At 43.4% G+C, this 20,708-nt stretch overlaps 1 protein-coding gene across 10 annotated transcripts in view; it reads left to right on the plus strand.

Moving 5' to 3' along the window:
- The first annotated feature begins 6,466 nt into the window (after window positions 1-6,466).
- Window positions 6,467-20,708, plus strand: part of LOC140917717 (uncharacterized) — a 40,280-nt gene continuing 26,038 nt past the window's right edge. For 2 of the 10 annotated variants that reach the window (XM_073361093.1, XM_073361088.1), the window contains exons 1-7: window positions 6,473-6,916; window positions 8,839-8,878; window positions 11,860-11,944; window positions 12,648-12,757; window positions 13,853-13,911; window positions 15,177-15,287; window positions 19,908-20,038. In XM_073361093.1, the coding sequence (XP_073217194.1) occupies window positions 6,835-6,916; window positions 8,839-8,878; window positions 11,860-11,944; window positions 12,648-12,757; window positions 13,853-13,911; window positions 15,177-15,287; window positions 19,908-20,038 (618 nt within the window). In that variant the 5' untranslated portion in view covers window positions 6,473-6,834. Of the gene's footprint in view, window positions 6,917-6,975; window positions 7,318-8,838; window positions 8,879-10,159; window positions 10,186-10,869; window positions 10,980-11,859; window positions 11,945-12,647; window positions 12,758-13,852; window positions 13,912-15,176; window positions 15,288-19,907; window positions 20,039-20,708 lie in introns of those variants that run through there. The other 8 variants (XM_073361089.1, XM_073361090.1, XM_073361087.1 and 5 more) reach the window with 8 other exon arrangements.

The raw sequence follows: 20,708 nt of genomic DNA on the forward strand, positions 1-20,708 counted from the left end.
CTCACTTTTCAAAATGTTTTTATTTTAATGAAATCCAGAGATTAAAACAAATAATGCAAAGTTCGTGTAGAAATGGAAAACACCCTTTTGTGCCTCTTCTGTTGTCACATATATGTCAATTTTTTGAGACAACAGGTTTTATTACAAAAAAAGACTATCTGACCCAACCAGATAGTCCTCTACATCAGGGCCTCCGCTACATTTGCCTGCTCACCTTACAAGGAGTCAGCAATCTATGAAGGCTCTACTGGTGTGAGGGTGGTTGATTCCAAGGCCTCCTCCTGGGCCATACTCCTACTTCTCCATAGAATCTGTCCAATTGGTTGATACTGACTTTTGTCAAGAACTGTTTTCCACTTGACATTGTGGAGATAGCGCTCTGGAAAATAGGAACCACAGTTTCGGAGCTAGCCCATGCCATCTTCAGATCCAAGGCATCCACAATGCCTGCGGGATTGGAGCTCAAGGGTGAGGACTTCTCAGAACTGAGAAAAGCAAGTTCTTTTCATTCTGCTGTAGTTCCAACTCAAGGGGAGCCTGAAGGGGGCACAAGAACATGTGCCTGTTAGACAAAAATACTTGAATAGAAGACTATACATTGTGACAGGGTCAGGTCAGATGGCTACATGAGAGTGTTTTTTGAAGCAGATATTAGTCCCAGATTAAGCAGGTCCCTTTTTCCTGGGTAAGGGAACAGGGGCAGTTTTTTTTGAAACAGAAAAGAATGAACTTGCTGGAACAAATTCAGGCAGGCAGGCTAATTAGGACACCTGGAGCCGATTAAGAAGCTGCTAGACTCAATTAGGGCAGGCTGGCTAATCCGGGCACCTGAGTTTAAAAAGGACCTCACTTCAGTTTGTGGTGTGTATGTAAGGAGCTGGGAGCAAGAGGCATTAGGAGCTGAGAGTGAGAAGGTGTACTACTGGAGGATTGAGGAGTACAAGCATTATCAGACACCAGGAGGAAGACCCTGTGGTGAGGATAAAGAAGGTGTTGGAAGGAGGCCATGGGGAAGTAGCCCAGGGAGTTGTAGTTGTCGCACAGCTGTTCCAGGAGGCAGTCTAGACAGCTGCAGACCACAGGGCCAGGGGCTGGAACCCAGTGTAGAGAGCTGCCCGGGTTCCCCCCAAGCCTCCCAAGTTCTGATCAGACACAGGAGGAGTTGACATGGACTGTGGGTTCCACCAGCGGGGAAGGTCTCTGGGCTGTTCCCCGACCCACATGGTGGATCAACAGAGACTGCAGGGATTGTTTTCCTTCCTTTTTCCCATGTTGGCCAGTGATGAGGTTAGCTGAGTGAACAGCAGGTTTGAGCCACTACCAAAAGTGGCCAAACTGAGGGCTGCTGTGAATCTCTGAGGCAAGCAAATCCGCCAATAAGCACAGGACCCACCAAGGCAGAGGAGGAACTTTGTCACAATATGCAGCACAACACTGTAAAGCACCATTTCCCATCCTATATTTGTTGATATACCAACGCTTCTTATGAGAGTGGGATTTTATACATAAGCCCTTTGGCATTTTATGTAGGAGGGAATGCCTGGGTCCCTGTAACTAGCATATGTAAATATATTGCTCAAAGATAGAGCACTGTTTCCTAGAGCTCTGCATTTTCTCAGTACATTAGGCAAATGAAAAAGCATTCCCACGTGTGCACTTCACTGACCAGTTTTATTTCACTGCTACAACCCAATACTCAAATCCCTCTAAAACAGTACACTTCTGGGTGCTGAGACAAATCTCTATTAGCCAATTTTATTCTGACTTGCATTTTGTGTTTTTTAATAGCTAATGGGTCTAGTTACTTGTATTACATGTTGTACCCTCTTGTTTTACAAACTATATGGACAGAGCTACTGAAAATGCAGTTGCCTCTGGAGTGGACAGTAGCACCTAGAAGGACAATCGGTCACCACCATGTTGCACCTTTGGAGAAGAAGGGGGGGGGGAAATTGGCATGAGTCTATATATGCTTCCATTTCCAGCCATGGGAGAAGGGTGATTTTGTGGTTAAAGTAGTAGATTGTGACTAAAGAGATCTGGGATTTTGTTTCCGCTCTGTTATAGACTTCCTCTATGAGTCTGGGTAAATCAATCTATCTGTGCTTCCATTCCCATCTGCAAAATGAGGATATTTCCTTACATTACAGGGATGTAGTGACGTTTACAGTGCAATTTAAGTGTAATTGTAGCAAGGGTAAATTTACCTATACTAGCTTTAATCTACTGAATAAAGAAGACATGTCAGCACAGACTAGCCACCAAGTATAAGCCCACTCAGTATAAATATAAGCAGCTCAGGTTGCTAGCTCATCCCTGTGTTTGTGCCACTGCAACTTCACTGTTATTAGAACAGGAGTACTTGTGGCACCTTAGAGACTAACAAATTTATTTAAGCATAAGCTTTTGTGAGCTACAGCTCACTTCATCGGATACATTCAGTGGAAAATACAGTGGGGAGATTTGTATACACAGAGAATATGAAACAATGGGTGTTACCATACACACTGTAAGGAAAGTGATCAGGTAAGGTGAGCTATTACCAGCAGGAGAACGGGTGGGGGGAAACCTTTTGTAGTGATTATCAAGGTGGGCCATTTCCAGCAGTTGACAAGAACGTCTGAGGAACAGCGCGGAAGGGGAATAAACAAGGGGAAATAGTTTTACTTTGTGTAATGGCCCATCCACTCCCAGTTCTATTCAAGCCTAAGTTAATTGTATCCAGTTTGCAAATTAATTCCAATTCAGCAGTCTCTTGTTGGAGTCTGTTTTTGAAGTTTTTTTGTTGAAGAATTACAACTTTTAGGTCTGTAATCGAGTGACCAGAGAGATTGAAGTGTTCTCCGACTGGTTTTTGAATGTTATACTTCTTGAAGTCTGATTTGTGTCCATTTATTCTTTTCTGTAGAGACTGCCCAGTTTGGCCAATGTACATGGCAGAGGGGCATTGCTGGCACATGATGGCATATATCACATTGGTGGATGTGCAGGTGAATGAGCCTCTGATAGTGTGGCTGATGTGATTAGGCCCTATGATGGTGTCCCCTGAATAGATATGTGGACACAGTTGGCAACGGGCTTTGTTGCAAGGATAGGTTCCTGGGTTAGTGGTTCTGTTGTGTTGTGTGTGGTTGCTGGTGAGTATTTGCTTCAGGTTGGGGGTCTGTCTGTAAGCAAGGACTGGCCTGTCTCCCAAGATCTGTGAGAGTGATGGGTCGTCCTTCAGGATAGGTTGTAGATCCTTGATGATGCGATGGAGAGGTTTTAGTTGGGGGCTGAAGGTGATGGCTAGTGGCGTTCTGTTATTTTCTTTGTTGGGCCTGTCCTGTAGTAGGTGACTTCTGAGTACTCTTCTGGCTCTGTCAATCTGTTTCTTCACTTCAGCAGGTGGGTATTGTAGTTGTAAGATCACTTGATAGAGATCTTGTAGGTGTTTCTCTGTCTGAGGGGTTGGAGCAAATGCGGTAGTATCGTAGAGCTTGGCTGTAGACAATGGATTGTGTGGTGTGGTCTGGATGAAAGCTGGAGGCATGTAGGTAGGCATAGCGGTCAGTAGGTTTCCGGTATAGGGTGGTGTTTATGTGACCATCGCTTATTAGCACCGTAGTGTCCAGGAAGTGGATCTCTTGTGTGGACTGCTCCAGGCTTCCAACTGAGATGAAATTACTCATGATTTGCAAAGCCAGAAATGAATTACAGGTCATCCCAAGCAAATGCATGTAAATCCTGCATAATGCATTGCCATACCATGTGTCTTGCATGTGCCACCTATTTGACAGAAGAACTATTAACAAAATGTTTAAAGAGTCATACATAAATGTGTTGTGATATTGCTTTTTGTGTCCATCCACTTGTAAAACCCAAGTGGAAACCCTAGATGGCTCACTAAAACTCTTCAACAGTTTGAAGAGTTTCTTTTGGAGAACGAGTGGTCCCGGAAACCAGTAGTCCAATAGCCCCTCCATTCCAATATCTAGTTGGATAACTTGAACTACCTGAAAGTGTTCACTAGAAATTTCTGTTAGGGAATCCAAACTGTCTTAATATCATGAATCTCAATGCAAATAGCTCAGAAAGAGAAGAAAATTTTAACTATTTTAGAAATCACTAACTGTGACCTGTGGCATAGTAGAGAGAGCATTGGACCCACACAGGACAGCTGGGTTCTATTCCTGACTCTGCCATTGGCCTAATGGGTGACCTTGGGTAGGTCACTCACTTCCCTATGCCTCAGTTTCCCCATCTGTAAAATGGGGATAATAATTTATTTCCGTTGTAAAGCACTTAGAATATCAGGGTTGGAAGAGACCTCAGGAGGTCATCTAGTCCAACCCCCTACTCAAAGGAGGACTAATCCCCAATTTTTGGCTCAGATCCCTAAATGGCCCCCTCAAGGATTGAGCTCACAACCCTAGGTTTAGCAGGCCAATGCTCAAACCACTGAGCTATCCCTCCCCCATTTTGAGAGCTACAGGTGAAAATGCTACATAAGAGGTAGGTATTATTATAATTATAATATGAAACTGACAAAGTTAAGTACCTGTATCTTGGGATTTTCCAGAACTAGACCCAAGTGCTAAACCATTGAGAAGCTGGGAATCTTCCCCTTCTGGATTGTCTGAAGTTCTGTACACTTGAGGCATGATTCTCTGTTGCTCTGCACCTTGTATCGTTATTGACACGAGTGCAAAGTAGGTGTAAAACACATTCTGTTTAGCATATCATATTGCTTGTATTCTATAAGATACTTTTTGGAAAATCAATTTTCATGTTATAACCGTAGTAATGATCTTTGTGTAGGGCACTCCCTGGGGTAAATGGTCCAAGGCATTGCATTCCTTCCATCTAGTAACAATTTCTTAGGCAATTATTATTTAACAGTTGTATTATGGTAGCAACTAGAAGCATTAAACAGGTTCTTTTGTGCTAGGCACTGTGCAAATACAGCTTTGTCAACACTTGCAATTTGCAGGTCTCATGATATTTGGTGTTTTTCTTAAAGCCCCAGTTCTTGGAGTCATGTTATTTCATAAGAATGTCAGCTTTCATTTTTGAAAAATAAAGTAAGTTTCTAGCCATCGTTGTTGCAGAGAAAAGCTATATAATGTGTTCCAAGTGTATCCTATGTTAATCAGAAGATAAATAAAATATTTTTAATCTTATGATTTTTAAGCCAATTTCATGATTTGGGAGGGGGCTGACTCATGGATTTTTTAATGCTCAGGGTTGGTCATACTTCAAATTTATAATAAATTATAGTTCCTGCCCCCAAGAGTTTACAGTCAAAGTTCCCAATCTAACAAATATATATATACATGCCTAACTTTAAGCACAATTAGTGCCACTGACTTAAAGTTAAGCAAGTGAGTAAGTGTTTGCAGGATAGGGGCCAGAATTCACTGTGCTTTCATAGGTATTGCTCAAACAATGGTCAACAGTGAACAATAATTTTGTAAGTCTGAACCAATTAATCCTAAATGCAGTTACACAGTGTGTCCCAGATTCTGTAAGTGGAAATGCCCTACCAGATCCTTGCACCCTTGCGGAGACCTGATTAATTTCAGGGCTCCACATGGGTACAAGAATCCATCTGTGTGGATCTTCTTGCATTATCTAACCCTTACATAAGGAACTCAGTGGAACTACTCATGTGCATTAATATTAGCAAATTTGGGCCCTGATTGATGCCAAATGCCTCTTAAATTGTAAGCTCTTTGGGGGTAGGGACTATCTTTTTGTTCTTTGTGCGTACAGTGCCTAGCGCGATGGGGTTCTGCCCTATTAGTAGGGCTCCAATATGCTACCACAACACATAATTCTACTACTAACAATCATGGCTTGTGAGCTCCGGTGACTTTCCCTGTTTATATTGCTTTGTTTGACCTGGCCTTGCTTTTTACATTTACTTTTGCAGATGCTCGGCTCTGCCTTTTAAATGTTGTTCAGTCCTCGCCCATTCTATTCTCCCCAGTTTTGCCTCATTTCGGTTTGACTTTTCGATCAGCTCCCCCTGCCTGATCCATTCATGTATTTCTTTTGGAAACCCTGAGCCTGTCTCCCCCCGCATACAATGGGCTTGGGTGACTCCAGCTGGGACTTGTCCTTCCCCAGCCCGTGCTGCACAGCGACCGCCCGTCGCCTGAGAAAGGCCGCGCTCCAGGGAATGGATGGCCACGAGCCCAGGGACGGTCCTCGCCCAGGAGCTTGGGCCGGGAGGGACACGCTCCCGCCCTGCCAAAGCGCCACGGCTGTAGCCCCCCCACCTCTCAAGCGCTGAGGCGCGAGGAAGCGACCGAGCCCCGCCCCGCACATGCCCAGAGCAGAGCTAAGCGCCAATGGAAAACCGAGGGCACAAAAATTGAGGGCATGGGCGCTTCCCGGTGGCTTCACTTCTCCCACGGCATATGTGCGCCAGGTCTCCGCGCATGCTCAGTAGGAAGGCAGGCCGCCCTCTGCTCATGCGCAGTAGCAGGAAGCGCACCGTTCGTTTGGGGTGCGGAGCGCCTTTTGTTGCTCCCGCGGCGGGGAGTTCGGCGGCGCTAGGACCCGGCGGACCGGGCTCGCACGCGGGTTTTTCCTCCTCCTCCTCCTCCTCCAGAGAAAGAGCGATGGCGGCCCGTTAGCGGCGCGTGCAGGCGGCGGGGCTGGGACTGCGCCGGACGCACCGGGGCCATGGGGGGCGGCGCGGCCTGGCCCCCTGCGTGAGGCGCGCCAGGCCCGCGCGTCCCCTCCGAGCGCGGCGCGGCCCTGTGGCGGCGAAGGCCGCTCGCCCTCCTCCCGCCCGGCCGGTGCCGGGGCATCCCCCCAGGCCAGGGCGCGGCGGCGGCGGCGGCCATGGCCACCGAGCTGGAGCCCCCTGCCTCGGGCGCGGCGCCGCTGGAGGCGGAGGAGGACGAGGAGCACTGGTTGTACGGGGGTAGGTAGCCGGGCGGCCGCCGAGCCCAGCGCGAGTCGCCGCGGGGGATGCGCTGTGCCAGATGCTCCCCTGCGCCCGAGCACCCCTCGGCGGGCGGGCGGGCAGGGCACGGGGACTGTCCGCACTGCACCTCGCCCAGGCTCAGGCTCGGCTTTGGGCCCAGCCCGCCCACACTGACTGGGGCCAGCAAGCGCCTAGGGCCCCCAGCCCCGGAATGGCTGGGGTCCAGCCCCGGTCGTTTGGCAGTGTGGACGCAGCTCGAGCCACAGACCCTAGTCTGTATAGTGCAGTATAGACGTGTTAGCACAGCTGTGAGACTGGGGTCTAGCTATTGTAAAGCCAGGCTTAACAGTGCAGTGTGGATGCTCAAGTGCAGGCTTGGAAACAGTCAGTAGACCCAGGTTTGTAATGCTGTGTAGGCATAACTCATGAAAGCTCTCACTAGCCAGAAGGCAAAGTAAACTAGGACAGAGCACAGGCACTCTCCAGATTATGGTCTCCCTCCCCCCTTAGCTTCTGGGCAGCTCCCTTCCCCTCACATTCTCTTCTTCTTCTCCTCTTGAAGAGATGATGGAATTGACGGGTGTTTAGGTTTATCTGGGAGCCTGTCCATACCCAACCCAGTACATGCCCTATGTGATGGTCTGGTATAAGATTCCACTGACCGTTGCAGGATTTTATATTGGGAGTGGAATAGAGATCATGGGTTGTGGCACTGCTGATAGACCACAATCAAATGAAAGACTCTTACCTATTTAACCTATCAGTTTTAGGTTTTTTCTATACTATCGATGGCATGACTGGAGTGTTTAAGTGTTTCCCACATAAATTAAAATTGTATGGCAGGGTTCCTATGGATTTTTCTCCCTCCCTTTGCTGAAGTGTATATGTACCTACACACATATGTATGCCCTACTAATTTACTTTGTTGTTCTAGCTATCATGTGTGATACTACTGTTATCCTTTACTGGGTTATGTCTGTTCCAGATCGTAAACTCCTTTAGAGTAGAAACTTGTTACTTTCAGTTGTTTGCCATGCATGTTTATGGCACTATATCAACAATAGTAAGTCTGAATCCACTACCTCAGCTGGGTGAGCTGGAGTGGGAGTTGACCTTTCATCAGAATTTTTTTCCTCTGGTTAATTTCTGTCACAGTCTTTGATGCTGTTTAATACAGTGTAGCATTGTTTGGCTTGTATATGATCACTTTTTAGGGTAATAGGGTAATGAAGAATGAAAAGGGGCAGAATGAAACTCTAATAGCAAGACATTGGCGTGCATAATAACTTTTAAAATCTGTCAAGTAAATGCATATTTGGGCCCCAGTTCTGTAATTGGATTGATGCAAGTGGACCCCTGTGCCACTTGGGGCTCCATATGTACCCAAGTGAAGGGTCAGGGCCTGGGTTTGCTGGCAGAGCATTCTTGGAACAGTTACCAAGCATCTTTTTCAATGCATCCATCACTCCATGTGTTTCCTACTGTTGTGAGCCTTTAATTTTTTTATTTTTGTCAATTAAGATCAATATGTTTTCTGGTCTTTTGATTTTTGCTTTTGAAAACTTCTTGACTTGAGGTCCTGTTCCTACCTAGCCTGGTCTGTCTCTCCCATAGAAAAACATGTGTGAAGACTCTTGGAGCCAAGATCCATACCTGGCTTGATAGCTGCCTTTATTCATTCTGTTGCATAATCTGGGGTCTAGCATTAAAAAGGCCTTTTTTAATTCTGTGAGTTGTCAAGGATGTGTAATGTTACTTTTTCATTGCTTTATTTCATATTGAGCTTTGCTTGAAAGCAAAGCATTACTTTATAATGTGTGTGTTTATGTGACAGTTTTTTCCCAAAAGGCCCAGACTGCGTTATAAGTTCCGATCTCTTTGGGTTTTGATTTAATATGTTCTTTTTATCATATTTGCAGATGACACCACTGGTAAGCAAGAAGATGGACCAATTGCTGGGTAAGTCCATAAACTATCCACTCATAATAACTGTATCTGCTGGGAGAACTTTGTCTCAGCATCAGGCTTGTAATACCTAGATACCTTGAGCCTAGTTTCAGATCTTGACAAAGTCAACTCAGCCCCTTGTACTGCAACAAATTGAGTTGTATGAACTTTACTGTTTAGACATCTTTTGGATGGGACCTTCAAAAACAAGTTCTGCGGTGATATTAAGGATCCAGTGTAACTTTTCATAAGATTAGAGAATTCTCCCAGTATCCTTGACCAAAATTCCACCTCCTCCACTATACTTTTGCAGTGTGGTATGCACCAGCTGTGCCTTCCTCCACCCCAGAGGTGTCTGCATTTGAATGTTTTTTGTAAGTGTACATATGATAGGAATTTCAGGATTGTTGAGCAGCTGCCATAAACTGGAGTCCAGGGTGCTCAGCAACGCAGAAAACTGAGCGCAGTGTTTGCTGCGCTTTGGGACCATTATGAATATTATCCTCTTTGGAGCAAGTATCCTCATTCAACCAATATGAACACACACAAGCAAACTGTAGACTATCTTATTGCACGGTTACTTAGCAAATGTAATGTCAACTATCCCTTGTGACAAGAAATAGCCTCTGATTTTAGACATAAATGTACTGCTAACCTGCATAAATAGTGTTCTTATCTCTTTATGATTTACATGAGATTATCAGAAATGCTCCATAAAATAAAGTAGCTACATCCTTCAGTTTATTAATCTTTGCAAATCACTGTAAAACCTTGAATGCAAAGTATTATTATTATTATTAACTTCCTGCTCTTATTTTTCTTATAGCCCTCATTTTGAATCTTTGCCCCACATATAGATTTTGTATGGGCTGTGAAATGAAATGAGTTGCTAAATTCTTTGTTAACCATTACCCCCTGATATTTGTTAACCATTGAAATTTGAGTATGACGTTCTATCTGAATATGTTGACTATCCGTGGGAAGACAATGTACACCAAATTACATGTCTTCAGTATCTCTTGACATTCCTTGATGGAGAGGATTTTGTGAAATTATAGCAGTGTTGTAAAGGGGCTGTTTTATAACTGGCACCAAAGGGTTTATGTTGGGATTCAGGGGATGGAAATAAAATGCCCAGGACTATTACCAACATAAAACTGATGACATTAGTCCTGTCAAAGTGATTATTTGTTCACTCTTCTTAAAACTGTAGGAAAGGGGTTAGGAAGTGGCTATTACTTTATAGATGTGTCCTTGAACTTTCAATTCACAAATTGTAATACACATCCACAGATACTTCGGGTGATTTGAAGCTGAAGGTAACATTTGTTGCTTTTCTTTAATTCAGTGCTGGCTGTTCAATGATCTTAGATTCTGAGACAATTCTGTGGTTTGATGTCAATCCTTTTAATTGCTTTTGATCTGGTAAAAAGAATGCCAGAGGTTTTGGGGAGCCATCTGTGGCAATTTCCTCCAGTGGTGCTTCTCTTTATCTTTGCACAATGACTTAATGCCCGTGACCTTGGAGTTGTTGTGGAGTCTGATCTTCTTTTTGAAGCCTGTTATGCTAATTTGTTAATGGAAGTGCTTTTGCTACCACCTCAGGAATTTGTCCATACTGGTACCTATGCTTACTAGGACAGCAACTGAAATCTTTGTCTGTACTTTTGTTTAATTGTGAAACTTTCCACTACCTCTCCCCCAACATGACTGTGTAGCTGATAAAGAATTAATTTAGCCTATTTGCCCAGGTTTGTCTGTCTCTCCACAATCTTGTCTTCCTCGCCTCCTAATAAGAGAGCTTCATTAGCTTCCAAAACTGCAGTGGGTTGACTTTATTTTATTTGATTCTTGGTAACAACTTCCAAGACTTTATATTGCTGGGCTCCATGATGTCAATGTGATCTTTGACTTCCTTGTTTAGAGGGTGTCTCCTTTTGTGCGGCCTCTGAAATGGCTTTAATCTGTTCAGTGTGTGGATTCTGTGTGTCGTGTGTTTGCAGGAACTAACCCCAAAGGGAGGAAACACTCGCTAACAGGCATGGTGCTTATTCCCATGAGTACCTTCGTTGACTTCAGTGGGATTACTCCCAGTAATAAGCTTTGCTCAGATGTGAGTGTTGGAATGTTTGGGCCCTTAAGTCCTCAGTTAAATTAACTTTTTAAAAAAGGATTCTATTATTAAAATTTCAAAATAACTCTTCCAGTTCCATGGCTAAATACACTGCCTTCTGATTTTTAGTTCCATAACATGTAAGGTACATATGATTTTTGTTGTGACTGGCTTGCTTGGATAATGCAATAAGCAATACTAACATTTGCTCCACAATCTTTAGTTAACAGCATAAATCTGAAAGTGCAATAATGGACATTAGGATTAATCTGCAATGAATAAGGAAATGGGATGGTCTAGGGATTGTTAATTACCTATCCTTTAATCTCCAGGTGACTGGTTAAAATTCAGTCCAAGTCCTTAATAACTGAATGTTGTTAATGTTTGGTGGCTTGTAGAAAGGGAATCAATTGATCTTAATCTAATTCCTACTGGGCAGGTGTCCTCTTCACTTTAAAATGCTTATATAATTGGCACTCTTGTTGGCAGTCTCAGGGAAAGGCCAAGGATTGAATGGGCCATGGAGACTGAACTATCTTCTAACCCTTAGAAGTAGTGGGGTTGAGGCACACTGATAATCTTTCAGAGCTCCTGCAAGTGCCTTAGCTGATTTGTGGATAAATAAGTGTTTGGTGTGCAAGGCTGCCCACTTGGCATCGTTCAGGAACTCTAAATTGACTTTCACCAAAAAAAGCAAAACCTGCTGAGATTGAATTTGAGCTAACTACTCTACTACCAGTCACCAGAATCAAATATGTCTGTTCTTGGTAAAACTATGATCAGAATGTTATCTTGATTCTGTACTGATGGGCACTTTGGACATACAAATAGGTTGCTCCATGGGTCAAGCGTATTTATTTTGGTCTGTTATATTTGGTAGACATGCAGAATCTTCTCATCCTTTGCAAGATGCTCCTCAGGAGAGCCGGCCTGTCACCAGTGAAGACCGAGAGATGTCTCAACATGTACGTGTTACAGCTGTAACTGTTGGATGTGGCTATTGCTGTGCAGTGCATGTTCACTGCTTGTAAATATTGGTGTATAACAAGGCTCAAGGAAACAAGGGGCTACTATCTGTCATAAATATAACTTATTACACCTATACCATAACAACTTATTAATTAGCAATTCTAGGTGCTAATTACAGCATATAGCTTTTCTGCCTAAAACGCCAATGGTCAGAGTATTAGGTGTTGGGATTGCCAAGATCTGCTTCTGACTCAGCCATTGACTCCTGGGATTACTCATTTTGAGCCTCTCAACTCCTCTGTACCTTAATTTCTCTGGCCCTGATTCAGGATAACACCCCATTGAAATTGGTGAGAGTTAACCACATGCTTAAAATTAAATGTGTGCTTAAGCACTTGCCTGAATCAGAGCCTAATGTGCAAAACTGGTATAGTAACACTTCTAGGCAACCCCACAGGGCTGCGGTGGGAGTTAAAGTTTGAAAATAGTTCAGACATCCTTGGATAAAAGGTGAAAAAATATTTATTAATTGTGTAAAAAATATTCTTGATTATTAACCAAGTGAAAAAGGACGTCTTTGTAACAGAATAATTCTTCTAACTTTTACTACTTTATTGAGCTTTTAAGACTTGTGTTCTCATCCAGGTGAATTTCTTGGGTGTAAGTATCAATGAGTCTTCATGTGTCTGTTACTGTTAGGCCCCTCCAGGTGGTGAAGATGAGGAGGAAGACAGTGATAGCGACAGTGATGATGATGATGATGTGAAAGTTACCATTGGCAACATTAAAACAGGAGCACCATCATACATGTATGTATCTCTGGTTACAGTACCTGCTGTTTATTGATCTTACCATTTTAAGAGGCGCAGTGAGTTTAATGGCTAGTGCCTGTTTCTGGCATTGGCTTGCTGGGTGACCCATTTGTAAAATGAGGCTAATACTCCCCATGTCAACTGCCATCATATTAAATAATTAATATCGGTGGAGCACTTGACTGAGTGAAATAGAAGGTGGGAAATAGTGCAAGTCCTTAATATTACTTTGATTCCTGAGGTTTTGCTGAATTTAAATGAAGAATCAAGCTAAACAGCAGATGAATTAAATCGAAGTCCTGAATTAATTAATTGTTTCAGCTGGCCAATTCTTCACAGCTGAGGAATGGTGAGACCAGTTTTGCAAACTAGCCACCTGTCACTGAGATGCTTCAGAATCTGAGTCTGAATAACACTTATTTCCATCTTATACAGAATAGCTAAGGGGGCAGCATTTCTGGTTGCTGCTGGCAACCATTGTCTTAAGGAAACCTTTTACCTGTTCATTGCAGTATATTGTAATCCTTCATTGCAAGGATAACTCTCCTCTGCTTCTGCAGGAAAGGTTTGGGGTCTTATGGATCATTCTAAAGAGCGATGGCCCCATTCATCATTCTTTGATTCATTAGATTTTTCCAAACATCCTTTTTTGGATTCTGTGTTTTTCGTTGTTATCCAGACTGCTCCCTTCCTTTCACATATTCTGTACAGACTTGCTGCTACAATTCTTTCCCCCATTGCCCAGCTCCATCCTAATTCATAGTCTGTCACAAGCATGTTCTCTGGCAGGATGGTACCTACCAACACTGGGGAAATCATCAGGCTCTGCTTCTGAGTCCAGACAATCTTGTGTGTTGCTGCGTATCTGAATGTACGCTGCTGGATATCCATTTCAGTATGCTGCCCTCTCCACCATCAATAGATTTACATGAACAGTGCAATTTAATTTTTAAAGTAATGGAGTCTTAAGATAAGGTAAAGGGCATTGTTGGTTGGGACAACTCTTTATGTTAAGGCTAGAATGTACAACAAAAAATCCAATCTATATATTGAAATACTGATGCAAATCTTTTCTCATTCTTTTCTGTCTAGGGGGACTCCTATGAATCTGAACTTAAAAACAGGTAGAGGCTATGGAACATCCTCTTCAGGTATTATAATCATAATAATAATATTTATTTTACCTTCTGTATTTTGGGGTATTTCACACTTCTTGCACAGGTTTTTTGCTGAAGTCTCTGGCATGAATGGCTGGAACAGCGAAAAATATTGCTTTCTCTCTTTTGAAGGTTGTGTGAAATTAAAGTATCTTCTTTAAAGCAAGAGTGAGCTCTGTGCAAAGAGTTTCTTAAAGATTAGTGGCTAGCTGGGGAGAATTGATGGCCCAACATGTGTTGGAGGAACAGCCAGCTGGTAATTGATCACCTGGAAATGCCAGGCAGCCAGGTTGTAATTGCTGTTTTAAACTGAAAATGGGGAAAAAAAGACAATAATCCCTGTGTAACACAGCATCTGTCCAGTACAGGATGTTACTAGAGAATAAATGCTTGGGGCTGGATTTTACTATCCTTGCTTGCACTGAGTGTTACCTCACTCCATGAGTTGTCTTACTGAGATCAGTAGGGCTACATGAGGTGTAAGATATTAATCGTCAGGAGTAAGGGCACAAGAATCTGGCCCTTGATTGTTAACTAATTAGTTGGCTGGAATCAGCCCTCAGTGCCTCATTCAGTTTGTATTCTACATCATATGTTGGGTTTAAAATATCTCTGCAATGTCCTCTTCCCTTTTACCCCTCTTTTCCTTTCGATATGGGAGACTGTCTTTTTTTGCAGTCCCTATTTTCCCTTTTCCCAGTCTCTTTGTGGTGATTATCCTCACTCTGGCTGAGGAGACTTGAGATGTAGTTGCTTCCAAAGTCTTTTTCTTCTTGCAAAGTGCTGAGCACCAGACACTCCCTTTGGCTCCAGTGAATTGTTGGCCTATTGTAAAATCAAGCCCAAAGCTAACATTAAAAGTAGACCTGTCTGCATCTGTTGGGGTGGGGATTGTACTGAATGATCTTGAGAAAAGTTAAGAATATTTTCTTCTGAGCTAAATCTCAGAGTTGCCTAAATGGCTTATTTCGTTCATCTATATTGCTGGTGTTTGGGTGGGTCTTTTTTTCCTCGCCTCCCAGCTCTCCCGGTTTAGCAGCTATAACACCATGGCCATCTATTCACAAGTCACTGAAAAGTGTGGTGTTGTTTTTTTTAACTCAAAAGTTAGATCTGGTTACATTTAGAAATAGACAGATGCAGAGCTGATGTTAAATTCATAGCAGATAATAGCTATTTTAAACTGAATAATTTGCTCATCAAACTGGTGGATTAGAAGCATTGCATTAAAAACAGTAACCGTTTCTCTCTCTTCAAAGCCAAGTTGCAGCCCAAAGGTATTGATCTAGATGCCACAGGGAATATAAATGGATTGCCTGTAATAGAAGTGGATTTAGATTCGTTTGAAGACAAACCGTGGAGGAAACCAGGTGGGGCCTCAAAGTTTCTTGTGGTAAATATTTTCTGCAGTTCTGTTTTATTTTGCTTTTCATGTATAGTTTCTGTCAAAGTGTTGCTGCCATGGGGGAGGGAGGGGGAAATCCAAACAACCCCTAGTGCTCAGCTCTGACTCCTGTTCTGAGCAATTAGTGACGCTAACTAGAGTTACTGAGCCATGTGCCAATTTCAACAGTGATCAGAAGAAATTGGGCTAGACTTGTGTTCTGTTTCTTACTTTCCTAAAGAAAAGTAGCTGGTCTTTATATTCACCCTCTGTTTCCTAGAACATACAGCTCTGGTAGCAGTATAATAGCATTTGGCCAAATCTTGAAGTCAGTTGGACTTTTTGTTGTTGCCTTCTGTGCGGTCAGGATTTGGCTGTAGGTGAGAGATGGTCTTTTGATGCACAGCAGCTGGCATGCTTTAGCCCTTCCTGGCTGAACTCAAGGACACCCCTTGTGCAGCCTTGTCATTGGTGTTCCTTTGGAATGTCAGCACTTCAGTTGGGAAGTACCTGGTGCATGAAGGAGCATGGGGATGGATAGTTTGTTCTTAGCAAGTTAGCATTCACCCACATAATTCCTGTTGTTGTCAGTGGGAGTTGGGGCATAATCCATATATATTGTGAAGGAAAGCAGTCACACTCAGTTCTTGACAGGAGCATCTCTAATGTGAGTTGATGTATCAAAAAAGCCACCAAACAATCCAGTAAGGAAAATAAACTGATTTACACATTGGAGGGAAATATTGGTTGTTTCCTGCCAGTGTGTAACAGGGCAAGAGTTTGAGTCAGAAGATGGGTTCCGCTCCAGGGTCTGCCACTAGCCAACTGTGTGACCCTGGGTGAGTTACTCTCCATGCCTCAGTTTGTGTCTCTGTATTATGTGGATAGCGATACTCATCTTTGTAGAACACTGAGATCTATAGATAAAAATTGCTATGTAACATAAGATTAAAATATGGGAAGTTTATTTTATCTTCTGTTTACATTGGTTTTGTATTGGGGAGTTTTCTACATCAAAGTGACTCTTGTATACAAACTATAAAACGCTTGAAGTGAAGTCTTTTCTATTTTTCAGCTGTGTTTCTGGACTTTAGTTATTTTTTATGAGAGATCCAAACACTTATTACAGCAGCCGTGCAAAATTGGCATGAAAATCTATTAGTCTGGGAATAAAATCCACTCACTTGCTCCTTCATATAATGGCGGGGAGCTAATATTTTACTTGTTTTTGGAACGCTGTGCATGAGATGTGTTTGATTCATCTCACCCACCTGAAATGAAGGGCAGTAGGAGGGACTATGGAAAATTCAAATCACTGTGTTATTTCAGTATTGAGCAGTAGGCACTTTGTGATGAATGGGTGTTGGTGTAGATGTAATAGAAAATATATCCTTTTTTTCTGCAGGGGATTTGACTACGAAGTGAAAGAGAGACTAGGAAGAGAAGAAGTTAGGAAAGAACAGAATTAGAGCAGTGATACCAGTAAAGTTCAGAGATACGAGCGTGGGGATCATTATTGTCCTGCTGACTCATCTCTGGACCAGGAATGATCCAAGTAGCCATAAAATAATATTGCTTTGAAGTATGAATTGAGGTAAAATTAAAGCACAAGCTTGGCCCATATTCTAACATTCACATTAGGTTGTTCTTTGTGCTACTTCAGTAGCCTCTTCCTGGGCAGCCTTCTGGGTTATGTCCTAGACAATAAGATCAGTCAGCAAGATAGTGTCTCCTTAATAAGCCGGGGAGGGGAATGAAACTTCACACCATCAAAGCATGAATGAAGGAGCAAAATCTAATCCAATGAAGCTGATGTGTAAATTTCATGTTGCTACGCCTGAGTTGGAATACATCTGCCCTGGGGGTGCAGCAGGAAAAGTGGCTGGCAGGAGGATGTAAGAAAGTATAAGGTCAAAATCCTGACCTTATCATGGCCAGATAGTCTTAGCTGAAACTCAAGGATTTAAACTAGGATTTGTTGTTTTACAGTTGGTCAAGCTAGAAATACCTTTGTAATGGGAACGTTGAGGGACTTTTTAACAATGCTAGGAAGTGCTTCTGTTTTACACTGCTGTAGAGTTATGTCTTCATACAATTTCATAAAATTATCCACAAGTGATAAAGACAGAACCTTTAAATTATCACATCTCCTCAGTTCAAATCCTGGCTGGGATCACAACTGAACAATAAGTCTATATGATCTAAACCATGTTATAAAGGTCACTTGCAGTTTAGCACAGTTGACGCAATGGGCAGGCCCTGGTGTAGAGAATCTTTAATCAGAATGGCAAAGGGCAGTCCAGGTCAGAATAGAAAAGCATTGGTGGAGCTAAGGTGGAAAAAGTCTCTGTGCCACTGACAGTTAGTTTTCATCAGCACTAACTCCTCCGTAGAATTATAAGAGGACTAATATAGGATACCACTCTGAAAAACTAAATCGATGAATTCACATAAGTTATCTCTCTTACAATATCCTGAATTTGTGTTGAACCTTGCATCCAAAGGGTCCCAGAGCACTTCATAGAATCATAGAATATCAGAGTTGGAAGGGACCTCTGGAGCTCATCTAGTCCAACCCCCTGCCCAGAGCAGGACCAATCCCCAACTAAATCATCCCAGCCAGGGCTTTGTCAAGCCTTACCTTAAAAACTTCTAAGGAAGGGGATTCCACCTCCTCCCTAGGTAACGCATTCCAGTGTTTCACCACCCTCCTAGTGAAAAAGTTTTTCCTAATATACAACCTAAATCTCCTCTACTGCAACTTGAGACCATTACTCCTTGTCCTGTCATCTGCTATCACTGAGAATAGTCTAGAGCCATCCTCTTTGGCTCAGGTAGTTAAAAGCAGCTATCAAATCCCCCCTCATTCTTCTCTTCCATAGACTAAACAATCCCAGTTCCCTCAGCCTCTCCTCATAAGTCATGTGTTCCAGACCCCTAATCATTTTTGTTGCCCCTCGCTGGACTCTGTCCAATTTCTCCACATCCTTCTTGTAGTGTGGGGCCCAAAACTGGACACTGTACTCCAGATGAGGCCTCACCAATGTCGAATAGAGGGGAACGATCACGTCCCTCGATCTGCTGGCAATGCCCCTACTTATACATCCCAAAATGCCATTGGCCCTCTTGGCAACAAGGGCACACTGTTGACTCATATCCAGCTTCTCGTCCACTGTCACCCCTAGGTCCTTCTCTGCAGAACTGCTGCCTAGCCTTTCGGTCCCTAGTCTGTAGCGGTGCATTGGATTCTTCTGTCCTAAGTGCAGGACTGTGCACTTGTCCTTGTTGAACCTCATCAGATTTCTTTTGGCCCAATCCCCCAATTTGTCTAGGTCCCTCTGTATCCTATCCCTACCCTCCAGCATATCTACCACTCCTTCCAGTTTAGTGTCATCTGCAAACTTGCTGAGAGTGCAATCCACACCATCCTCCAGATCATTAATGAAGATATTGAACAAAACCGGCCCCAGGACCGACCCTTGGGGCTCTCCGCTACATACCGGCTGCCAATTAGACATGGAGCCATTGATCACTACCCGTTGAGCCCGACAATCTCTAGCCAACTTTCTACCCACCTTGTAGAGCCTCCATCCAGCCCATACTTCTTTAACTTGCTGACAAGAATACCGTGGGAGACTGTGTCAAAAGCTTTGCTAAAGTCAAGGAATAACACGTCCACTGCTTTCCCTTCATCCACAGAATCAGTTATCTCATCATAGAAGGCAATTAGATTAGTCAGGCATGACTTTCCCTTGGTGAATCCATGCTGACTGTTCCCGATCACTTTCCTCTTGTCTAAGTGCTTCACAATTGATTCCTTGAGGACCTGCTCCATGATTTTTCCGGGGACTGAGGTGAGGCTGACTGGCCTGCAGTTCCCAGGATCCTCCTTCCCTTTTTTAAAGATTGGCACTACATTAGCCTTTTTCCAGTCTTCCGGGACTTCCCCTGATTGCCATGAGTTTTCAAAGATAATGGCCAATGGCTCTGCAGTCACATCCGTCAATTCCTTTAGCACTCTCGGATGCAATGCATCCGGCCACATGGACTTGTGCACGTCCAGCTTTTCTAAATAGTCCCGAATCACTTCTTTCTCCACAGAGGGCTGGCCACCTACTCCCCATGCTGTGCTGCCCAGTGCAGTAGTTTGGGAGCTGACCTTGTTTGTGAAGACAGAGGTAAAAAAAGCATTGAGTACATTAGCTTTTTCCACATCCTCTGTCACTAGGTTGCCTCCCCCATTCAGTAAGGGGCCCACACTTTCCTTGGCTTTCTTCTTGCCAACATACCTGAAGAAACCCTTCTTGTTACTCTTAACATCTCTTGCTAGCTGCAACTCCAGGTGTGATTTAGCCTTCCTGATTTCATTCCTATATGCCCTACATTCATATTTTACTAAGAAGTACCCACCTCTTATGAGGAATGCAACAGTTTTGGAACTCTCACACCAACACTATACAAAGTTCAGAACAGAAAGTGAAGAACAACCCCATGTCTAATTCTCTATAGGAAATTTTAAACTCTCCATGTAAGCACTTCAGGAGCATTTGAGAGTGCAAATGTGTACTCCCAGAGTCGCTCTGTTGACTTGTAGCTTCATTTTCAGGTGCTGACCTTTCGGATTACTTTAATTATGGATTCAATGAAGAAACATGGAAAGCTTATTGTGAAAAACAGCGACGGCTTCAGCTTGGACTGGATCCCTCTCCGCCTATCAGCAGTGAGAATAAGATCACAGTAAGTAACATGCTTTCCAGTGTGTGGGTGCAGTACAGAAGCCTGCTCATTTTGTGGGCACATAAGTACAAGTTTAAAAATGGAAGCTGGTTTAGAAATGTGATCCTGGAATATTAACTGAAAGGCAAGCTGTCAAGAATGATGGACCTAAACATTTTTTTTTTAGTGGAGATGAGATTAACTCTCCCTCTGCTAATAAGTTGTTCCCTTGCCTAGTTGAATGAGGCACTCCAGCAAACATGGAGATTATCAATACGATGGCAAATAAAAATCCCCTGGGATGGTGAGACTTAGGTGTATTCCCAAAGAAGGCTGTGCCCTCGAGATTGTCCGGCTGTGGAGCTGGGCAGGTAACACAGCCAAAGTCCTCAAGTTGGTGTGTGTGTGAATTTAGTGCTGTGAGAGGTGTAGGGTTGACAGACCATTGACTTAAGTCTGGTCTGAGGAGCCAACTGTGATGTGAGGGGCATTGTTTCCCTGGCCTATTCGCTCCTTGGCATCTCTGCCGAGACTTCACCAGTTGTGTTGCCACTTCTTGTGATGTGGACTCCTGCCCACCATGGCCACCAAACTCATTTCACAAGGGCTACCGAATGGCCCTCAGATGGTAACAGCTTTTGGTCACTTGGCAGGATTTGAATGGGTGAGCTAGAGGCAAAAGCCTCCATAT

The sequence above is a fragment of the Lepidochelys kempii genome, chromosome 9, assembly GCF_965140265.1.
Source record: "Lepidochelys kempii isolate rLepKem1 chromosome 9, rLepKem1.hap2, whole genome shotgun sequence".
Taxonomy (NCBI): domain Eukaryota; kingdom Metazoa; phylum Chordata; order Testudines; family Cheloniidae; genus Lepidochelys; species Lepidochelys kempii.